This window comes from Danio aesculapii, chromosome 5, assembly GCF_903798145.1.
Source record: "Danio aesculapii chromosome 5, fDanAes4.1, whole genome shotgun sequence".
Lineage (NCBI taxonomy): Eukaryota > Metazoa > Chordata > Actinopteri > Cypriniformes > Danionidae > Danio > Danio aesculapii.
The window spans coordinates 26,003,258-26,025,184 of NC_079439.1; the positions used below are offsets into that span (position 1 = coordinate 26,003,258).

The window sequence follows — 21,927 nt, forward strand, 5'->3', positions numbered from 1 at the left end:
TCTGCAGAAACACTCTGATTGACATTTTCCCTTGTACGTGTCATTGGAGGGGGAAAGTCACTCTCACTGACAATCTCACTGAGGCAAAGGTGTTTGTAGCTCCGCCCTCTTTTGAAAAGAGGGCTGGCAGGCAGCACAATCTCATTTAAATTAAAAGCGACTGTCACCAATTTGGATAAAAGTCTCTAACGGGCAGTTTCAAAGAGTTATACAAAAATATTTATGGGGTATTTTGAGCTCAAACATACAAATAAGCACTCTTATTTTACCTCTTGTACAAAGAGGCATAATATATCCCCTTTAAATCACCTGTGAAAAGATGTTAATAGACATAGCCAAAGATTATTTATTAGTGTGTGAAGCAGAATTTACTGAAGAGAGATAAACTGTAAACAAAACCACCAGAGACTTCATTTATTTTAAAACACCACTGGTTTTATCAGATGTACAGACAACTCTTCAAGTCGCTGTCTGCCGCGTGAGACAGAACCACATGAGTTCCTGTCCAAGCATGGCTGGATCCTGCTGTAATCAAAAATGGATATGGCCCAAGACAGCCCACCGCAGAGACACTATATCATATCTCAGCCCTTTCCTTCTGCAAACATTTAATATGCCATATGCTCTGCTTCCCTCGCTCTTCTTCCCCGCCACAAGCACATTCACATCTAAACACACTGCTTCCATAAAGAGAGGGTGAGATTTCACTGTTCACACTCGTGTTTATTGGGCACAACAGATCGTTTGCTGGTTTCTGGGTTGAGCGTTTGTTGTTGGGGTTGGTTAGATTGGTCCTGTGGGGAGAGACGGAGAGACACTCAAGCTGTTCCTGTGGGCCGTGATGTTACAGATCTGTTTATCTGTCTGCCTGTGTGTCTCCTACATAAACCCAACTCTCTCCACACATCTCCCTCTCAGTCTTTCAGTTTACCTTTAATGTTTATAATAACTAGCAATTAAAAATATTTGAAATGTTTTATGTATTTCTGTATTCATACTGTTTATTATTAACAAGAGATGCACCGCTATGGAAATTTTCAGCAATACCGATAACCGATAACTCTTCAGATTTGGAGACTGATAGCCGATATATTAGCAGATAAATACATTTATTAATTCTCTAATATTTCTGCATGATTGCAAAAACAAAAGGCAAACACATACAGTGAAGTGAGCAACTGATTTTACTCCAAGAAAGTCTGAACTGATCTCTAAACTATTGTTTTCTATTGCTAACTTTCTTTGATATAAATAAAATGTACATCATGTGTAAAGCAATAAATAAATCAATGAACATAAACCAAATAAGCAGCAGATAAGCGTGTGAAGTGGTTTCACCAGTGGAAATAATACATAACTTATCGGCTAAAAGATATCAGCCTAAATATGTTATCAAACCGTTAACAACCCATATTAAAAATAGCAGTTATCGGCAGATAACAATATGGACTCTGATATATCGTGCATCCCTATTGTTAACACGACAAGACTACATCCTTCTCCTCACCTGTAGTTTTGGTAACCAACTGTAAACAAGGTATGATGGAGACAGCTAATTAGCCACATGGGTGTTATATTTACTACGTCAGAGTTTATTTGTCAAACACACTTCTCTTTTCCTATATTTTTTTTATCTGAAATTTGGCATTTCCATCACTCATTTCTCATGCAATACTTCAAGTTGCACATTAAAGGTCAAGTCAAATGTTTTGAAATGTGTTTTTTATTCAATGTTTGATGTAGTCTCAACTGAAAAAAAGAAGAGAGGGTGGGACATAGAGTGGCTCCTCCCCTCAAAAAAACAGCCAATAGCGTTTTGTTTTTTATCACATGAAGATCAAGCATGTCAGATACTAGAGAGCATTTGGTTGGTCAAGATTGAAAAATATTGTTGATCCATTTAAGCAGAAGTAATAAACTGCAAGCTTTGCATATTTATATCAGTTTTATATTTTGAATTTATATATTTTCTAATTTTGCCACTGTTTGAATCACAGCTAATCAACATCCTTAAACTAACAGACTGAAACTAACATCTACAATTTTTATTTAATTTTCATTTGCACTATAGACACTTTCTTAATCACTCAATGTCACTTGGAAATATTGTACATTTCAAACTGTGCTTCATATAGGTGAGTGGGCTTGACAAACCACCTGTAGAAAAACTGTAGAAATACTCTTCTCTCATATGCACCTGACACTTTATTTAAACAACATTTTACAAGAATTTTACGATAAATGAACCACAATCATTTCGCACTATGCTTCAACCTTAAACAACTCTTTTGTACAATATTCAACCTTAAATACCTCTTTTACCCAATATTGACCTTTATTACCTCTCTTGCACAATATTGTGCGCAACATTGTTCAGTCTCATGTAAAAGTATTTGTATAGCCTGTCTTATGTGTGTAGTTACCTCGACTTGACTTAACTTTTAATTTCACAGGAGTTCTATAGAAACCCAGCTAGTGACTGTTTCTGAATGGCAGAGTGCTTTCTGTTTTTGATATAGTACTGTAATATACTGTATGAATTCACTTGTTTTGTTGACGAACTGCAAATTCACTCTGTGGCAAAAATCTGATTTAATCTAAACAATGAAAAAAAAAAATTTCTTGCTAAAATTTCAGCTGATGTTTGAAAAAATATTGTTTATTGTGCTAAAAAAATAATATAACATACAATAACAGTTTGTATCAATGTTCTCATGCAACACAGGCTCATTTTGAGTACATACCGTAGCCCTATATCCGTTTTTAGAGATTGCGAATTACAGTACCTCGGCACTTGAGATACAGAGCGGAGTTGACTGCGACAACGGGGTTTGAGTCTGGTGAAGAACAGTTCCAGAAAGCAGGTAAGAAAAAAAAGAAGCCAAAAAATAAAATAAATAAGTAAATAACAGGGTGAGAATGTGGTAAAATCTGAAAACGTGGTAAAATCAGGTGAGGGCTCTTTTAGATTGCTTTTCAAAATACTACGGTTGAGTTTAGCAAAGAGGGTGGCCAGGTCAATCTGTGCTTTTAAAATACTGTTGGTTGGGTTTAGGAAAGGGGATGGGTGGAGGATTGGTCAGTCAATCAGTTAGTCAGTCGACTGTGGCCCCTGGTGGATTTACGTGAGAACAGCAGGCGCGAATGGCGAATCTTGCAATGGCGAATCTCGCAAGAGAAATTTGTGATCTCAAAAAGTGTACACGAAATCCACCGCCTCTGGTGGATTCGCGAAAACAAAAACTGCAAAAAACGTAGTCCCTGGGACGTATTTGGTGCTCTCCAGAAATGTATATAGGGGTACGTAATCAGAATGAGCCTGGGTTGCATTCAGTTGAGCATCATCAGACATAAACTCATCTTGCATGTAGGAACATTCATCTGCTTTATTGGCTTAAATATTTGTTCTGTGGCAACAACTTATCAAAACTTTTCAAATAGAGCATGTTGTGTAGACATTTTTAATTACATTATATCATGTCATAAACATAATAATTTCAACCCACAGCTTCAGCTCTCTCTGCGCTTTATTTCACACCAGAGATCATTCAAGACAGAAATGGCTTCTATACATAGAGCTAATAGTTGGCGTGGAGTCGCACTGATTTATGTGTGCAAGTGTGAATGTGAGAGAAACGGCGTGGGCAGGGATTTCTAGATGTCTAGACTTTTATATGTAGGAGGACTCTAGTGTTTTCTGGGTAGTCTGTAAAGGGCAGAGGCTACAGCATGAAGAGCTGCGAGATCACAGAGGACATCTGAGCCAACTGCTCGAGCATGTGGCGAGAGCAAAGGAAAAATCATACCAAACAACAAATAACTAAACAGCAAGGGAGCGGAACAGATTTAATAGCGCTGCAGTGAAGTAATGTCATGGACCATGCGATACAGAAAATGCATGGCTAGGAGAGATACTGATATGTAAGGCACAATAGAAAAAAAAAACAGAGAAGACAGTTTTCAGAAGTTTTTCATTAGAATCTTTTGACTAGACTAACGTTTAAATAAATCTTTTATGTATGTGCATTTATTTGACTTATTTAAATAGTTATATTGTGAACAATATTGTTATCATTTAAATTTCCTGTATTATTAATATGTTTTAAATGTCATTTATTCCTGCTGTGAAAAAAGCTAAATTTTCAGCATCATTACTCCAGTCTTCAGTGTCACATGATCTTTCAGAAGTCATTCTAATATGCTGATTAACTGCTCAACAATCATGTCTCTGTCTGTGTTTTCTGCTTTAATAAATGTGGAAACACCACTGCAGTATTATTAAGGATTATGTGACTAACAAAACAAGTTTAATGTATCATTTCTGAATAAAAAAGTAAACAAATAAGGAAATAATTGAAAGGAAAATGGTCATTTCAAACTTTTATACGGTACACTCTGAAAAAAAGAAAATATTGAACAATGTACTATTGTTAATTTGTTAATATAAATACTCTTCAACGTCATTCATTCATTCATTTATTTTCCTTTGGCCTACTCTCAATTTCAGAGGTCGCCACAGCAGAATGAACCACCAACTATCCCGGCATTTGTTTTGCATAGCAGATGCACTTCCAGCCGCAACCCAGTATTTGGAAACACCCATACACACTCATTCACACACACACAAACACACACAGACACTCAAACACTATGGCCAATTTAGTTCAATTCACCTATAGTGCATGTCTTTGGACTGTGGTGGAAAAACCAGAGCACCTGAAGTTCAGCCAAACTGGTCCAGCCGAGACTCGACAGGGCATGGCGTGGCGTAGCGCGGCTGTTCAGACTGACCCCGACACAAGGAGTCATGGTGTTAATTTGTTTCTTTTAATGACAGCAGTAAATAACAACAATTTTTTGAACTGTACAACCGTACAAGCTAAAAATTAACATTTATCTTTTTTTATCCACAAAGTGTGCAGCTTTCGTCACTGCAGTGTATCTTAATGGGCTTATTTGCTTATTAAATGAAGTATACTTTTATACTTGACCTTTACTTAAGAATACTTCTTTTTCCAAAGGGCGTATTTACTGACTTACCAAGATCAGTCTTGTACAGCCAGGGGGAGTATTGCCGCTCTGACAGCCAAGTTGGGTCAAAGCTAGAGATGCTCCGATCAGGATTTTTGCAGCTGATATTGAGTACAGATTCATTGTCATGGTGATCGGCTGATACTGAGCACCGATTCTAATGCTTCAAGCTTTATAATGCATTGAGCACATTTTCCCTCTAAGTCAGTACCTTAAGAGAAGATCTTGCCTTACCTAAGATAATAAATCATGGATGCTGCACATAATCCCTTAAACACGTCTCATAACTATTTAGCTGTGAACGTGTCATGGCCAGAAGCAGCTTTACAGAAAATAATTTATCCATTCATTTTACTCTGGCTTAGTCCCTTTTTTATCAAGGGGTCGCCACAGCGGAATGAACCGCCACAGAAAATAGTTTAACACAGATATAATAATTGTCAATCAAGAACAAGTTTGGAGCATATGTTTGATGCATAAGAATTAAAATGCACACCCATAAATCTAATACTTCTTTACTGAAAGGAAACGGGTCTATAAACTACTGTTTATAGCAATGAGTGTATTACAAGAATTTGTATTATTAAATATTCATGTTTAAATAAAGTTTTATTTATCTAATAACTCCAGCCAGCTTTTAGTGAACTTGCAATATTGTCAAAACAGAACTTCTTATATGTAAAAAGGCCTAAATACATGCAATACCATTCAAATATTTTGCTGGTCTCCAACTATTGACAGCAGATCACCCAATGAGAGAGAGGGAAAGGGATTTGCACTTGTGATATCTTTACTGCTCTTTTCATCTGATGATCAGTTCACTTGCTCATTTACTCTATTCGCCATGATTTCCGAGTATTTTAACTCATTTTTGGGGATCACGGGGCCGGTATAAATTTGCGGGAGACTCGCGGAGCTTCCGGGAGAAGTCAGGTTGGATGAGACGCTAGATAGGAGCGAACGCTTCACAGCAGCTCAAAACACTGGAAATACAATGGCAGCGCTTGCAACATAAAGAGCATCATTCACGCGAGTTGCGCCAATAAACTAAACAGGTCCCATCGCATCTGTGTAGCTGCTGTGACGAGCGAATTACGCTCCCACACATCATTCACCTGTGTTTTGGCTGCTGTAGGCTATGCATTATATACGGGAGCGTCTTCGGTCCTGTCAGATGTGGCGCGCACACACTCATTCCAATACAGCAGAGAGTGGCTATGTGAACTCCACCATGTGCAATTCAGAGAGCAGAAATTTGTAATCGCGCGACCATGTAGAGACAGAAATCTCATGTCGTTGTGTAAATAAGATATTACATACGGCTATTTAGCTTGTTTATTAAAAGAAGTTGTGATCTGGTGCTATATATAAAATACAATTAACTTTACTTCAAGGGGGGCGGGGAAAGCCGTTGGGGCACCCTCCTAATATAATGGTTGGGGAAACACTGAACTCCCATGAAATGTAAATTATGTTAGGTAAACAGCATCTGTTTTTTATTCAGCTAATAAGTGCTGTTTTTGCTTGCATCTTACTTATGTTTTTTTTTCTGTAACAGACAGAGCTCAGAGATAAAAATATAAAAGTGGAGTGGCTCATGCTGAATACTGCCACACTGAGAGAAGAATCATCTTTAATGGTAAAACCTTTAATGTTTTCTTAACTAGTAAGGAAAGAATTCAGAATGGAAAAACTTTTTTCACACATCACATCAGCAAACAATCTCAGACTTTAATATTATTCAATATATTATTTAAGATATTCGTCCATTCATTTTTCTTCGGCTTAGTCTCTGATTTATCAGAGGTCGCCACAGTGGAATGATCCGCCAACTATTCCAGCATATGTTTTACACAACGGATGCCCTTCCTGCCGCAACCCAACACTGGGGAACACCCATACACACTAATTTACACACACACTCATACACTAAGGTCAGTTTAGTTTATTCAGTTCACTTATAGCTTATGTCTTATATTATATTATATTATATTATATTATATTATATTATATTGTATTGTATTGTATTGTATTGTATTATATTATATTATATTATATTATATTATATTATATTATATACACCCCTCACAAATCTCTCTTTTAAATTCATATTTTTAATATATACAATATTATATTAGTGCATATACATTAGATTAGCCAGTACTGAAGCCAAATCTGGAGCTTATCTAACAAAATAACTTACGATAACAGTCCAAAAACTAGTACAGCCAAATTTATATGTTATAGAAAAATATTAAATACAAATTTTAAAAAAGAGGAAAAATCAAGAGAAAAAAAAGTAAAAATTTAGTTGAATTTTTGTAGGCTGTGATTTTTTAATTTTTTTTTTTTTTTGCAATATTTAGCTTCAATTAAATTGTATTATCTTTCTATTTCTAAATGTTTGGTGACTAAAATATTATTTTAATAAATATATCTGTTTGATAAATCTGTTTTGCTTAAATGCACCTAAATACATTGCCTGTATTCACTGAGAAATGGATACAAATATTCATTTTCAAAACGGAGTGCACTCAATTATGCTGAGCACTGTATATAAAGTATTACTGATCTCTGTTTTTGCTTCACTCATCTTTTTTTGAGACCTCTATTCGTCTCCCATTAAAAAAACAACTAAAAAATGACAAAAAACATAAATATTTTTTCTTCTAATATTTATATTTGACTTTTTAGCTTTACTTAAATTAATAAATAGTTTTAAATGGCTTTAGTTGCATATCAGTAGTAAGCAACAGTTATGACGGACACAAACAGACTTGTAGTAGATGAACTTTATAGACTTGCTATATCAAAAATCACAGGATAGTGGAGAGGGGAAACAAAAAAAAAGAAAAAGAAGGAAAGAAGAAGCAGAAAATTAGGCACAGTAAAAAATGGGTAAACCAAAAGAAAAGAATAATAACACAAATTGTGATATCCCATATGAGACTGTAATGTGGGAGTGAATGATTGGACGGGTGGACACATAAACAAACAGCATAAAGACATCACCAGAGCATTTGTCTACTTCCTTTTCTCATTTCTCCTCCTTTCCAGCCAGTTTTATAATCAATTACTACTGTTGTAGAAACCAGGCTGAGTGTGTATCCAAGCATACAGAGTCTCTCAACTGTACAGTGAGTCTCCCCGTGGGCTAAAACACACGCACACACACAATACACAGAGGCATAAACCAAGCAAATGCTAAAAACTAATAAACAACCACAATACAGATCAAGTCATACATGAAAAATGGAGATTAGGATCCACATGCATGTTTCATTCTCTCTCTCATAGACACACACACACACACACACACACACACACACACACACACACACACACAAACTGAATGCAAATCACACTGTAATGCCCAACGGACAGACATTATAAAAAGGAGCAATGGAAAGCAGGAGGAAAGATGGATGGAGGTATGAGGAAGAGAGAGAGAGATACACCATCTGTCAGTGTGTAGTAAATCAGGTCAGGCTGGAGTGTGTGAGATTATAAAACACACACAGAGACATGGCACAGCGGTGAGACACACAACACACACCCACCCGCCATTTGCAAACAACACGCACACAAGACAAACTTCCCTGTGTACAAAAAATTAATAAAACTTGCCAGAGATGACACAAAAACAATCAAAGTCTACTGAACAACAGCAGAAAATTTTTCAGAAATCTCATTTGAATGAACTATAATCACAAATATATACATTACACAGTAGATATAAGAATTAACCTAGCTAAAAAAACTAAACAAGAAACAAACCTGAGCTCCAATTAGCTTTGTTTTTACTTACACACAAGAGGAATCCTCCTCCACCTCCTCCTCCTCTCTGCTGGGAAAGAGATTCACTCCTCAGTTAAGAATCCAGCCGGAGTCGAGCCACAGAATGAGAGAGAGAGAGAGAACGAGTGCTCGTCTATGAGCTCAACCTCATAAAAAAAGAAGAGGTCACTTGTGTCGGTTGTCTGCTCTGGTCTATACTCAGAGAAAATGAATGAGCTTACTGAGAAAGAAGAGAGGTAGAGCGACTGGGAGGGGGAAAAAGAGAGAGCAGCCAGTCAGATAGGTGGGAAATAGAGAGAGAGAATACCAGGGGAACCGTCGCCAATTAATCGCTGACACTTTGCTCAAAGAGCAGGCTTCAGCACCATGGACAGAGGAATGGAGAGCGATAATGAGCGAGCGCCAGTGAAATATGAAGGGCTAAATGAGAAAGTGTTGTTCGTGTGTCGGACGTGCTGCGGTGGTGTGAAATGATGACAGGGACGTGAGCCGCTGCTTTTCTTGCTTTGTGATGTGGCCGCTGAGGAATGCTGGGTAATGAGTGGACATACCAGAACTGATCATTCGGCTACACTCTTTCTGAGAGTGACAGAAGAAAAGCTGAAACAGCACACGTGTGTCAACATTCCTTCATTAGAGTCCAAACAAGCCCAATGTCACACTGGTAAATGGCTCAAAGTGGAAACAGGAGGAGAGCACTAGAAAGAATGGAAACAGACGCTGACTAAAAACAGAGGTGAACTGAAATTAACTAAATTTAGGTAGTTTGATCCACTATGGCCCATTTCCAATGAGTGGTATGGTACGGTATGGGTCACCTTTATCAGGCTTGCGTTTCCACTGCCAAAAAGGTACCAATGGTTTCAGAGTTTCAGTCGACGTCATTCTTGCCTGGGGAAATGTGAAAGTAAAGCTGTACGGGTCGTTCACATATCAAATGAGAAGCACTTCTCACAAAACAGATGGTTTATACACTTATATACTTGTGTATAAATGTTCATTACTAACCTTTCTATGAACATGATTTGATTATAACTGCAGATCAATGATAAAAATAGCCTACTGTAACGTCTGCAATTATATAAAATAAATAAATAAATGCAACATATATGAACACAAACAGACCCTTACAGTCTTCGATATGTTACCAACTACAGAAAAACTACACACAGCATACATTTAGTCCTTATTTGGGTTCAAAAACAACATGCAACATATAGCCCATCATCTGTATCTTTAATCTTCATCAGCACATTTAACCTCTGTTAGAAAGTAAATCCGCCATTCCCGAGTTTATAATAGTCCAGAAGGTGATGATAATAGTTAAACATGGCAGTTTATTCATGGTGTAGGTTGCTGTAAGATTTTAAAATGCCTTTGGTCCTTTGTTTTTTTTTTTTGCGCTTCACTCTGGCGTTTGTTCGTTTCTGAAAGAATCGCAACTCAAGAGAGTGAAACCGCTTGCTCTTCAGACAGCCTTGTAAACAACTATGGTGCACAGGGTAGACTCTGCTCTTATTCTTGGCTTCGTGGCTGTTCATCAAGACGACATTTGAGCTCGGGTCAACCATGGCTCATTATTATATGTATATATTATTACTGTGTAATGTCTCGGCTGTGTTTTTAAAAATGGCGCTTCCTTTGTTTTCATTCTCCTAGCTTGTGCACAAGCTAGTGACGTATCTCTGTAAAACCAATGGTGTTCAGCTATTGCTCCGGCTTTTGGTACCCTTTTGTTGTGTTAAGTACCCTATTGGCCTGTTTCCACGGCCATAAAAGCGTATTAAACTGTACCATACCGCTCAGTATGGTACAGTTTATTACGCTTTTATGGCCGTTTCCACTGTCAAAAGGTACCAAAAAGTATACCGTACTGTACCACTTTTTGGGTACCCTTTCGCAAGGGTATCTAGAACGCGAGCCATGTGTCTATATTTGAAATAACAAACTTCTTGAGCTGAAGATAATAATGTGTGTGTGATTATTGAAGTGCTTCTGACATCTGATCCTTTCAGAAATGGATAAACACGAGAGTGAAGCGTGAAAAACAAAGGAGAAGCCAGAAAAAACAAAGGATCAAATGATTCTTTCAGCAACCTAAAACATTAACAAACTGCTATGTTTAACTATTATTCACCTTTTGAACTTTTGAATGACGAAATTACTTTCTAACAAGCGTTTACATGTGCTGGTAAAGAAAAAAGATACAGATGAGAGGTTACTGTGGGATATATGTTGCATGTTGTTTTTGAACCCAAATAAGGACTAAATGTATGCTGTGTGTAGTTTTTCTGTAGTTGGTAACATATCGAAGACTGTAAGGGGCTGTTTGTGTTCATATATGTTGCATTTATTTTAAATAATTGCAGACGTTACAGTAGGCTATTTTTATCATTGATCTGCAGTTATAATCAAATCATGTTCATAGAAAGGTTAGTAATGAACATTTATACACAAGTATATAAGTGTGTAAAGCATCTGTTTTGTAAGAAGTGCTTCTCATTTGATATGTGAACGTCCCGTACAGCTTTACTTTGACATTTCCTCGAGCGAGAATGACATCGACTGAAACTTTCTGTCATACACCACACCGACCATTGGTACCCTTTTGGCAGTGGAAACACAAGCCTGATAAAGGTGATCCGTACCACTCAGTGAAAACGGGCCATTTGACAGTGGAAACGGCCATAAAAGCATACCGAACCATACCACACGATGGAAACAGGCCATAATAACAGTGTAGTTCAGTTTTTTAGTGTTTAAGTTCAGATCAGTTTAGCTCAGTTCAGTGTGGTTTAAAAATCACTACTGAGAGTCCAAACACTGAAGAGCAAATCCAACGATGCGCAGCTCTACAGATCCCGAACCATGCAAGCTAGTGGCGACAGCGGAGAGGGAAAAAAAACTTCACTAATTGGCGAAAGTGAAGAAAAAAAACCTTGAGAGAAACCAGACTCAGTTGGGCACGACCATTTTAATTACTCCGCTGGCCAAACGTCTTGTGCAGAGCAGCAGTCTCAGCGGCGGAGGCTGGAAGCTGGCCTCAGCGAAGACTCGTCTGTCCTGGAGCATCACAGGAATCAGTCTCATGTTTCACTCTTCCATGACCACCACAGTAGCTGCTCAGGATACGGCCTGGTCCAGGATATGGAAACCTTAGGATCATCTCGTCGTTGGTCTTGGATTGAATCAGTGACTCTGCATAGTCTGAGAGCCTCGGGAAGAGTATCCCCAGGTGGAAATGGAGAATAAAGAGGATAATTAGCGTAGCTGCTGAATAATTAGCGTAGCTGCTGAAAGTATATGCTGAGAATAAGAGAGTATATGGGTGTTTCCCAGTACTGGGTTGCGGCTGAAAAGACATCCGCTGCGTAAGACATATGCCGGAATAGTTGGTGGCTCATTCCACTGTGGCGACCCTTGATAAATAGGAAAATAAACAAATGAATGCCCCTGGCTTGCATGGAGCTTTTTAAAATGCTGGTTTAAATCGCCCATGCGCAACTGCTAAGGTATTCTAGATGATTCATAGCAGTTATTTATGGGGTTTTGACTGGTTGCTAAGCAGTTTCTGACTGGCCAAAGCACATCAAATCATATATTTCTTGTAGTCAACATTTGAAGTGGATCATCACCTTTCATCATAGTTGTTCTAAAACTTTCAAACAACACTCATTTGTGTCTGAAATTATGAAAATCGTTCTTGATCCACTTCAAATTTTGACTACTGTATTTAGAAAAGGGCAAGTCTGGACTTCTTTAAAATGTCTACTTTTGTGTTCAACAGAAGAAAGAAACTCAAACAGGTTTACAACAAGTTTAAAAGATGACAGAATTTGGATTAACTATCTTTCTAAGCAGTCATACAGTCTAAAGGCATCATTCATAACAATACCAGGGCAGTGGAGCTCTGTGATCAGTAATAACAGGGATGCCTGATAACTAAACAAACAAACAAACAAACAAACAAACACTAATTAAACATATAATAGAGAAGAGCACAATTCTAGTTCTAGAAGGTTTTTAAGTGTGCTTAAACTGCACAGGACAGTGGCCCTCCAGAACAAGAACTGCCCATCCCTGGTCTTCTAGCTCTGCTGTCAGGAGAGTGGTCAGGGATGGTCTGCCACCTGCTGGCTCACTGATCACATCACATGTTTCCAGCATGAAGAAGGTGATGAGCAGATTTCGCAGATGATGCTTTATTAACCAAGCAGATGCTTGTTTTCTTACATTCAAACTATATATTGAGCATATGTGATCTATAGGGATCAAACCTCATGATCTTGGTGATCAATATTTCAGTCTATGCAGGCTCTTATTGCAGAATCCCATCACCATGACACCCACTCCCACCTTCCTGACAACCAGACACTGGAGCCCAGGGATGAGCCGATGTGAGAGTGACGCAGACAGAGCTGGGTCTGCTGGGACATGCACACAGACACTGGCAGGCAGGTAGAGATGCCGATAAAAATACTGATGTAAAAATAGACACTGTTATGAGCTGGGCTTTTAGAGCTCGTGATGTTGATGTGAAAGCTTGAGATCAATGATGTGAGTCTGACCCACTTCTCCATCTCTCACTTCACACTCTTCAGGAGATCACACTCAGACATCATCAGCATCATCATCTTCCTGAACAGCTCAGGCTGATGAAGATCAGGTTTTCCACTTAACCCACTCTATAGAATCGTATCCACATTTGAGTCAAACATCTGTGGCTGTGAGATGTGTTATTATTAGAGTTTCTGGCCTTTTTATAAATTTTTTTGGCTTAGTCCCTTTATTCATCAGGGGTTGCCACAGCGGAATGAACCGCCAACTTATTCAGCATATATTTTACGCAGCGGATGCTCTTCCAGCCAAAACTCAGCACTGAGAAACACCCATACACTCTCATTCACACTCATCCACTACGGCCAATTTAGCTTACCCGATAGCGCATGTCTTTGGACTGTGGGGGATACCAGAGCACCCAGAGCAAACCCACGTCAAGACGGGGAGAGCATGCAAACTCCACACAGAAATGCCAACTGAACCAGCTGAGGCTTGAACCAGCGACCTTCTTGCTGTGAGTGCAAACCACTGCGCCACCACTCACTGTTTAGTAGTATCAACAGTTCTTCAGTAGTACTTTTCATGTTTAGTAGTGTATTTTAGTGCGTGTGTGTGCGCTTTATGGGGTCTTCCCATAGACATAAGGATTTTTATGCTGTTTTTACACACATAAAACATAATCTGCAGTTTTACATTTTTAAAATACTTTATTCTGGATGATTTATGAGCTCTTTTACCATGGGAAACACCAATAATATTGTCCCAGAGCATCCCCACAAATCAGAAATTAATGGTATTGCTGTATATAGACACACACAGTTCACCTGAATACTTAAATCATATTAAAAGAAAAAAACAAATCTGATAACATTGACATAAATGAACTGGTTTCCACAGAGAATAACTTGAGGATGTGTTGAAAGAAGCCTGGTATACCTCAGAACAGTCTACCAAAAAGAGTATGACACTAAAATGCTAACTTTTGCCAGAAGAACCCATGGGGCCCTAAATACACTCGGTGCAATAAGGCGCAAGACGTGTTTGGTGCGATTTGTTGCTATTTTCAGACCAGCGGAACAGTAATTTTCACGTTTGGAGCCATGTTGTTTAAAAAGCAAATCCATTTGTGCCACTTTGTGGACTCATGGGCATGCTGGTCTATAAAGGAGGTGTGTTAAGGCACATTGTTGTCGTGTTGCTATTTTGAAAAACTTAAATAGGCCACACCATTGACCAACTAAAAGCTGGTCTAAAGCCCAGCGCAGAGAGCATTAGTTAAGCGCCTATGCAGGTTCAAACGCTTACACATTGCTTAATACACACATGATGAACAGCAATACACAAATATCTTTACATATGTTAAAAGGATTAAAATGTTACAAAAATTATTATTTTCTACATAAATATAAAAGCCACTGCCTCCATGCCTTGTTTATGCCTCCATGCTTTTTTTTCCAGTTTATTCATGACAATTTGCATTTGTGTAATGTTATTATTATTAGCAGTATTATTGCTTATTAGCATATTTATATTTGTTTTAATAAAAACTAGTTTAGATTTGTCCACCTGTAGGGTTTTGAATACATATGCATCGTCATATGGGGCATAAGAATAGGACGTGTGTTTGGATATAACTCAGTTTTTTGACTGGACTTCATTATTATTGTTCATTTATTAGTTTGCTGGAAATTAGAACTGAATTTAGAAATAGTTTGAAATAAATCTTTGCGCTTAACAAATTAAATTAAATATGTTGGCTATGAATGTCTTCAGTGGAGTGAGTACAACACCGTTTCCTTCCACGAATGTAAAGGAGTAAAGAGTTAAAGTAAAGTAAAGACAAAATAAAGAGGCCGAATGGAGGAGGCTCGTTCTTTATCCTCGTGCTGATAACTGTTTTCGAACTAGTGAAGCATTCAGTTTTTCCACGTGCTAATTCCCCCATGTAAATAGCAAATGCGTCATGGCGTGACGCAACTCACTTTTAAAGGAAATGGGAGATGAGAGTCTGATTGGTTTAATGCATGTTATGCTCAAAACACACCCATAACTCATTAAGAGAATAAGCACAACCCTGTTAGACCATACGCCAAGGCGCAGAGTGAATTTTTCCATCCTTAAAAAGTGGATTTTGGACACACCTTAATGCTTTTGCTATGCGCTTTAGACTTTGTGTCTAGATCATTAAGATAGAGCCCTTGATTTTCAAAATAATTATCTCTGATTTATAAGCTGTTTTCCTCATTAGGATAAAAAAATGTCCCCAAATGATTAAAAATACTGCTATACTACACTTGAGGGGACACTTGGTCATTAAAATGTAGAGAATACCAGGTACACACACACACACACACACACACACGCACACACGCACACACGCACACACAGATAAAACCAGTGTGAACTACATCATTACCGATCTGTCTGTCATTTCAATACACTGACAAACAAATCTATCATTCACACAAATAATGTTCACAGAATACACAGAATGCTAGAGCAGCTCCACAAAAATAGGAAGCCTGAGTTTGTTTGTGTGTGAGAGGAAAGAGTGGGCAGCGTCTGGAATGGAATGAAGAGAGGAGGCTGGAGCACTGCCAGTGTTTCACATGGACGGCAGACTGACATACAAGAGAGATTAAAGACAGAAATAAAAAAGAGCTCTGTTGTCATGTGAGTGCTGGCGAGGTTCTCATGAGAACTCAAATCACGTGCCAAAATGAGCACTCCTGCCCCCCTGTGGAGAACACATTAAAAGCAGCAGACCCCCCCCCCCCCCCCCCCCCCACCACTGCCACTTTATGCCACTTAGAAGATGAAAAATTATTGTACAACTCAATGTCATCTGGAGAAAATAAATAAATAATCAATAAATAATAAATCAATTATATATAAAATATTTTGAAATATTTTAAATATATTTATTATATATGTTTTATATATTTTTATGGTATATTTTATGTATATCACTTTATATGATAATAATGATAATAATAATAATAATAATAATAATAATAATAATAATAATAATAATAATAATAATAATAATAGTCCTCATCATTTTAACCAGATTTACTTAAGAGGGCAAACTAGAGTGGACAATTCTGAACAAAATTTTAAATAATACAGCTTTGTAATTGATATGTTCACATCATGTTTTCCGCCATCATAATTAACTGTGGATAAAATACTGTTCTTCCACACACAGTTTATTCTCTGCAACCTTCCTCCTACTGCAATTATAAACAACAAAACTAAAGCAAAAATTCAATGAAATGGGTGTAGATCTGCTTATGTAAATGCATCCGCCACTAAAATAAAGATCCACCTTTACCATCTGTATATATGCGCTGTGTCTTCAATAAATTCTGACAATAGATTTAATGTCAAATAAGGGCTAAAAATACAGTTATGTAAGGAGAAAATGGCAAAAACGTCAAGTAAATAACAGCAAGGAAAGTTAATAAAACCTTTTCTTTGTGTTTATATAAACAGGATAATATTTCCATTGTGATTAGCATCTGCAGCATTGATTACTGAAAGCACAAGTTCTACCCAAAAGTAGAAGCCATCTGCTCCAGGAGCTCACAGAGAACTGACAGCTGTGTGTGTCACAGGTCTCAAATATAGGACAGCTCTGTAACATGGCAAACGTGTTGACCTGAACTGACCCCAAGTACTGCCAAAGAACCAACAAGCAAACACACTGAGTGATTTAGACAGCCTTTAGGATAACATTTGGACCTTGACTTTTTAAAGGGGTCTTTTAATGTTTTTTTTGCATTTTCAATTACATTTTTAGTGTGTAATGTTGTGGGCTTAGATTTGTAAAGACCTGCCAGGTTAAAAAAAAAATAAAGACCACTGCAAAGGAAGTTGTTCTCTGTTAAGAAGAACTGTCCCTCAAATATGTCCTTCCATGTCACAAATTATCCTGAATTCAAATCATTCTGCCAAAGGCATCCTGATGGAGAAAGGTTTGGCTGATTGTCTTGGTGTGATAATCAGACTGATTTTGATATAATTTCTCCCCTTCTGACTATACTAGGTAATGTCCTGATTATCTTGCTGATTCTAAGTGAACTTTCACAAACTAATTTAGAGAGGAGCATGTGATATGATTGACCGCAGCTGGTCTACCATCAGTAATCATTTGTAAGCCAATTGGATTAATCCAAACTCACTATAAATAGCCCGCCTACTATTACACCCTTATCATTGTTTTTTTGTTTTTTTTGAAGAATTCCCCCATCCTCCCCATCTCCCCCTCTTTCTCCTTTACCAGGGGGAGCTCTTGAGAACTACCTGATCTCGTACCCCCTTACATGCTCATCGACCTGGCCGGAACCCTGGGCTCAATTATCTCCGAAGCAGTGTTTCCTATAGGATTTTTTCCAGCTGTGGCGACAGACTCTGTTGGGCCTTTTACACAGATCTACCAACTACCTGTGGCGTTATTTCATTGACAAATGCTGTGAGCTCAGTATTACAAGCCGAGATAGCATTTATGTAATACGAGCATGTGAATCTCTGTGCTCGAGCGCTGATTTCCTCTGTTCATGCACAAAACTTCTTGCACGCCCTCAAATACACGATTTTATTGTGCGCTCTGAAATAAACACTGCTGAAGTGCGATTTAGCATATTTATGTAGCGAGTATGTCTCCAACATTTGTTAGATTTGCTAGGAATATTTGTGAATGTCTCCAATAGACCTACAGAGCGGCATTAATGCGTCCTGAAGTGAAACGGTTATAAACTCCAGCAAGAGAAAGTCTTTGTATGCAGAGCCATAGACCTTTATCCATAAAGTATAATTATGGAAACTGTTTGTCATAACTGAAAGCTACATCGTGTTTGCTGGCCTCACGCATCACACACCTGTCAGTCAGTCAGTACGTCACCTTAAAGGGTTAAACAAATAACGTACAGCACTGCTACGATTGCAGAAAAGTTTGCGCTGTTATAATTCCCTTACCTTTTAATTCGTTTTGGTGCAATTATAACCCACTATTTAAAAAAAACGGCTGAATGTTTTAAATGAGAAGCTGTAATGTAGCCGTGGCGGGATGAATTTTGGTGTGGCGCCCCGCCATGGAAGAATGAATGTAGCGGAAACCTTGTCAGGGTTCTCTCTCGGGAAACCATGCTAAACCTGCTAATATTATCAAGCAATATCTAAGTGCGAACTCTTGAAACATTGCTATTAGATTTTCCTGTGGTGTGTGGTGTGCTAAGAGTGACTTAATCTGCTCAGAAGAATGTCGGAAACATTGCAGTCCCGAATCATAAAGATTCAACATGTTGAACGTGTACGATTTGCAATCAGAGCACATCCAATTGTAATGTGTGAGGGGAACTAAAGGACACACCTGTATATGAAACCGAGATTCTCACATGAAACCAAACAATATCCAATCAGAATGCAAGTTTATAGAAAGACAGAAGAATAACAACAGTCATGGTGCAGCAAAAAGTGAAATGGATTTGGATCAGCATGTTGATTTGTGGTAATAGTAGGAATGTTTATTTGTCCAGCATGTTTATTCTTAAGTTTTGAGCTTATGCAAGATTTCACATTCAAATCTATTGGTTTGCGGTCTTTGTCACATCACAGAACACCACACACTACAAGAGCAAAACTGTAAAATCTAGGATTGTTTTTTTCCTTCTGTTTATAGTATAACCCTTTGGAAAATGTTATAATAGTTAAACAATTTTTAGAGTGTACCCAGCTGTAGTGCTGAAGAGATGAGCTGCGTCTGAAATCCCCTACTACTCAGTAGGTACTGCATTTGAATTTGATTTTACTACTCGACTGTTAAAAAAGTATGTTCTATACATTATGAATGTGAGTAGAATGACTGGAACTCGGACGTACTACCGCCATTTTGTCATGATCACGCATCGCTTCACTCCCATTCATCAATTCTCTTGCTAGGATAATGTAGGATCCATCAGATGTGCACTTCAGAATCTCGCCAGAAGTAGTAGGTGAACCGGGTACTTCTTGCATACTGTTTTTCTAATTTGATGAATTCGGACATACTCGGCCCGCATACTGTTTTTAGCGTACTATATAAAATGGAAGTATGCAATTTCAGAAGCAGCCATTGTTTCACAAGTGTAATCTACTGATACACATTTCTTCTCCAGCTGTTTACATTCACAGACATAATCAACATATGTGCATGTATGTTTATTTTGTGTACTTATAACATAACCTTGATAGTATTTGACAGTTGTTGTGAAAGAGAACTTTAGAAGAGAACTTTAAAATGTGAGTTTAAATGACATGCCATACAGTATATCAACCAATACTTTAAAAAAAGACTGATTGTCTTTTCTATTTCTTGTTACTAGAGGTACTGAGGGACGAGTTGTAAAGCCATGCTTCTAGAAGGGGGAGGGGAACAGCAGCTCATTTGCATTTAAAGAGACAAAAGCAAAAAGAGCATAGCTATTGTTTAAAAATAGGCATGATATAATAAATGCATGAGGTATTTTGAACTGAATCTTCACAGAGATATTCTGGGGACACCTGAGATGTGTATGATTGCATATTGTTAAATTGCCACACTTTGTAAAATGGGCAATAACTTTAATGAAAATCAAACCTATACTGATCATTTTCGTTGTATCTGAAAAAACATGCGGCAATAGCTCTAATGAAGGAAAAAATGACTTCTCATATTTGTCTTTCAGAAACAAAAGAGAGCTGTAAAATAGAAGATACTGCTGTACTTGCACTGACTGCAATAATATGAATATTGATCTGATTCTAAATAAGAGAATCTGTCAAAACTATTTAATTCATATCACATTGATCACATTTGCACTTGAAGTTTTTGATTAACGAATGCTGTCATCAAACTGTTCAAATTCATCCCTCAGTAGTAAATAGCGGGAGTCTTGCAGTGCATGTAAACAAGTTCGGAAGCCAACAATGAAATCCAAAATTCTGAATAGTGCTGTTACATATAAACATAAGCCATAAAATCATGCTCCATGCAGTCCTCAAAACCAAAGGCACCATCTAGCCTGGTATAGCATTCAATTAATGATTCTTTTGAACAGATCTATGTTTTGATTCAAGCCAAAGGTTAATACCACCCATTCATGTTCAACGGATAGAAATATTTGACTTGTCTGAAGCCAAGCACTGACCCACATCAGAGAGAGCAAACCAAACAAACCCTGCAAAACAACATCTCTGACCCTGTGCAGCCCAAATGCAATCATTCCAGGGCTCAACAATAGAGGATTGCCTGAACAACAGCATGATGTTTTGATACCAGCTGACAGAGCTGTCTATTGTCCCATGAGGCCTGTGTCGGATTCTCACAAAGACTTACATACAAACTGTCTTGTAATTTATGATACATTGTCAGAGATACATGATACATTTTGTAAGTGCATCTGTGAATTCATAACTGTTAGAGGTACAGTATACAGTTAAAGTCAGAATTATTAGCCCCCCTGAATTATCAGCCCCATGTTTATTTTTTTCCTCAATATCTGTTTATCAGAGAGAAGATTTTTCAACACATTTCTAAACATAATAGTTTTAATAACTCATTTCTAATAACTGATTTATTTTATCTTTGTCATGATGACAGTAAATAATATTTTACCTGATGTTTTTCAAGACACTTCTATACAGCTTAAAGTGACATTAAAAGGCTTAACTAGGTTAATTAGGTTAACTGGGCAGGTTATGGTGATTAGGCAAGTTTTTTTATGATGATGGTTTGTTCTGTAGACTATTGAAAAAAATATAGCTTAAAGGGGCTAATAACTTTGACATTAAAATGGCTTTTAAAATTAAAATACTTCTTTTATTCTAGCTGAAATAAAACAAATACGACTTTCTCCAGAAAAAAAAAATATTATCAGACATACTGTGAAAATTTCCTTGCTTTGTTAAACATCATTTGGGAAATATTTAAAAAAGAAAAAAAAAAAATTAAAGGGGGGCTAATAATTCTGACTTCAACTGTAGATGTTTAAGAACCAGCTCTTTTTGAGTAAATATTTTTAATAATATATTTTTTATATATTATTAATTAAAATTTCTGATGATATGTCCATGATTGAGTTTGTAATAGACATTAAGACATAAAAACTGTAAACAAAACTTAAAATATACATTTTTACTTATTTATTTTTATTATTCTTTTTGATGGAGACCAGTGGCAGGGCAAGTACAATTCAAGTACCAAACCAAGCCATTAAAATAAAATAAAAAAAAGAGTAGTTCCTCATTGTTGAGCCCTACATTTTCTTGCAAACAACTTGAATTCACTCTGAATTACACACCAACCCTGCAAACATGATGCAAATCCTCTGTAAGAATTACAGTCACCTTACCAGACGGATAACAGTGTGTTAGCGAGGCTGTGTGGCCATTGTCTAAAAGCACAAACATTTCCTATTTAAAACCTTTAAAACCACATGAAAATATGCCACATTGTGAAAATGCCTAATGAGTGAGTTGCTTTGAAAAGCAGATTTATTATGAGTTATGACATAATTATTC

At 37.4% G+C, this 21,927-nt stretch overlaps 1 protein-coding gene across 2 annotated transcripts in view; it reads right to left on the minus strand.

Annotated features, from left to right (window-relative positions):
- Positions 1–21,927, minus strand: part of osbp2b (oxysterol binding protein 2b) — a 133,037-nt gene that overhangs the window by 75,717 nt on the left and 35,393 nt on the right. The window contains exon 3 of one of the 2 annotated variants that reach the window (XM_056457746.1): positions 21,759–21,800. The exons of the other annotated variant lie outside the window; for it this stretch is intronic. Within the exon in view, the coding sequence (XP_056313721.1) occupies positions 21,759–21,800 (42 nt within the window). The remainder of the gene's footprint in view (positions 1–21,758; positions 21,801–21,927) is intronic. 2 annotated transcript variants of the gene reach the window in all.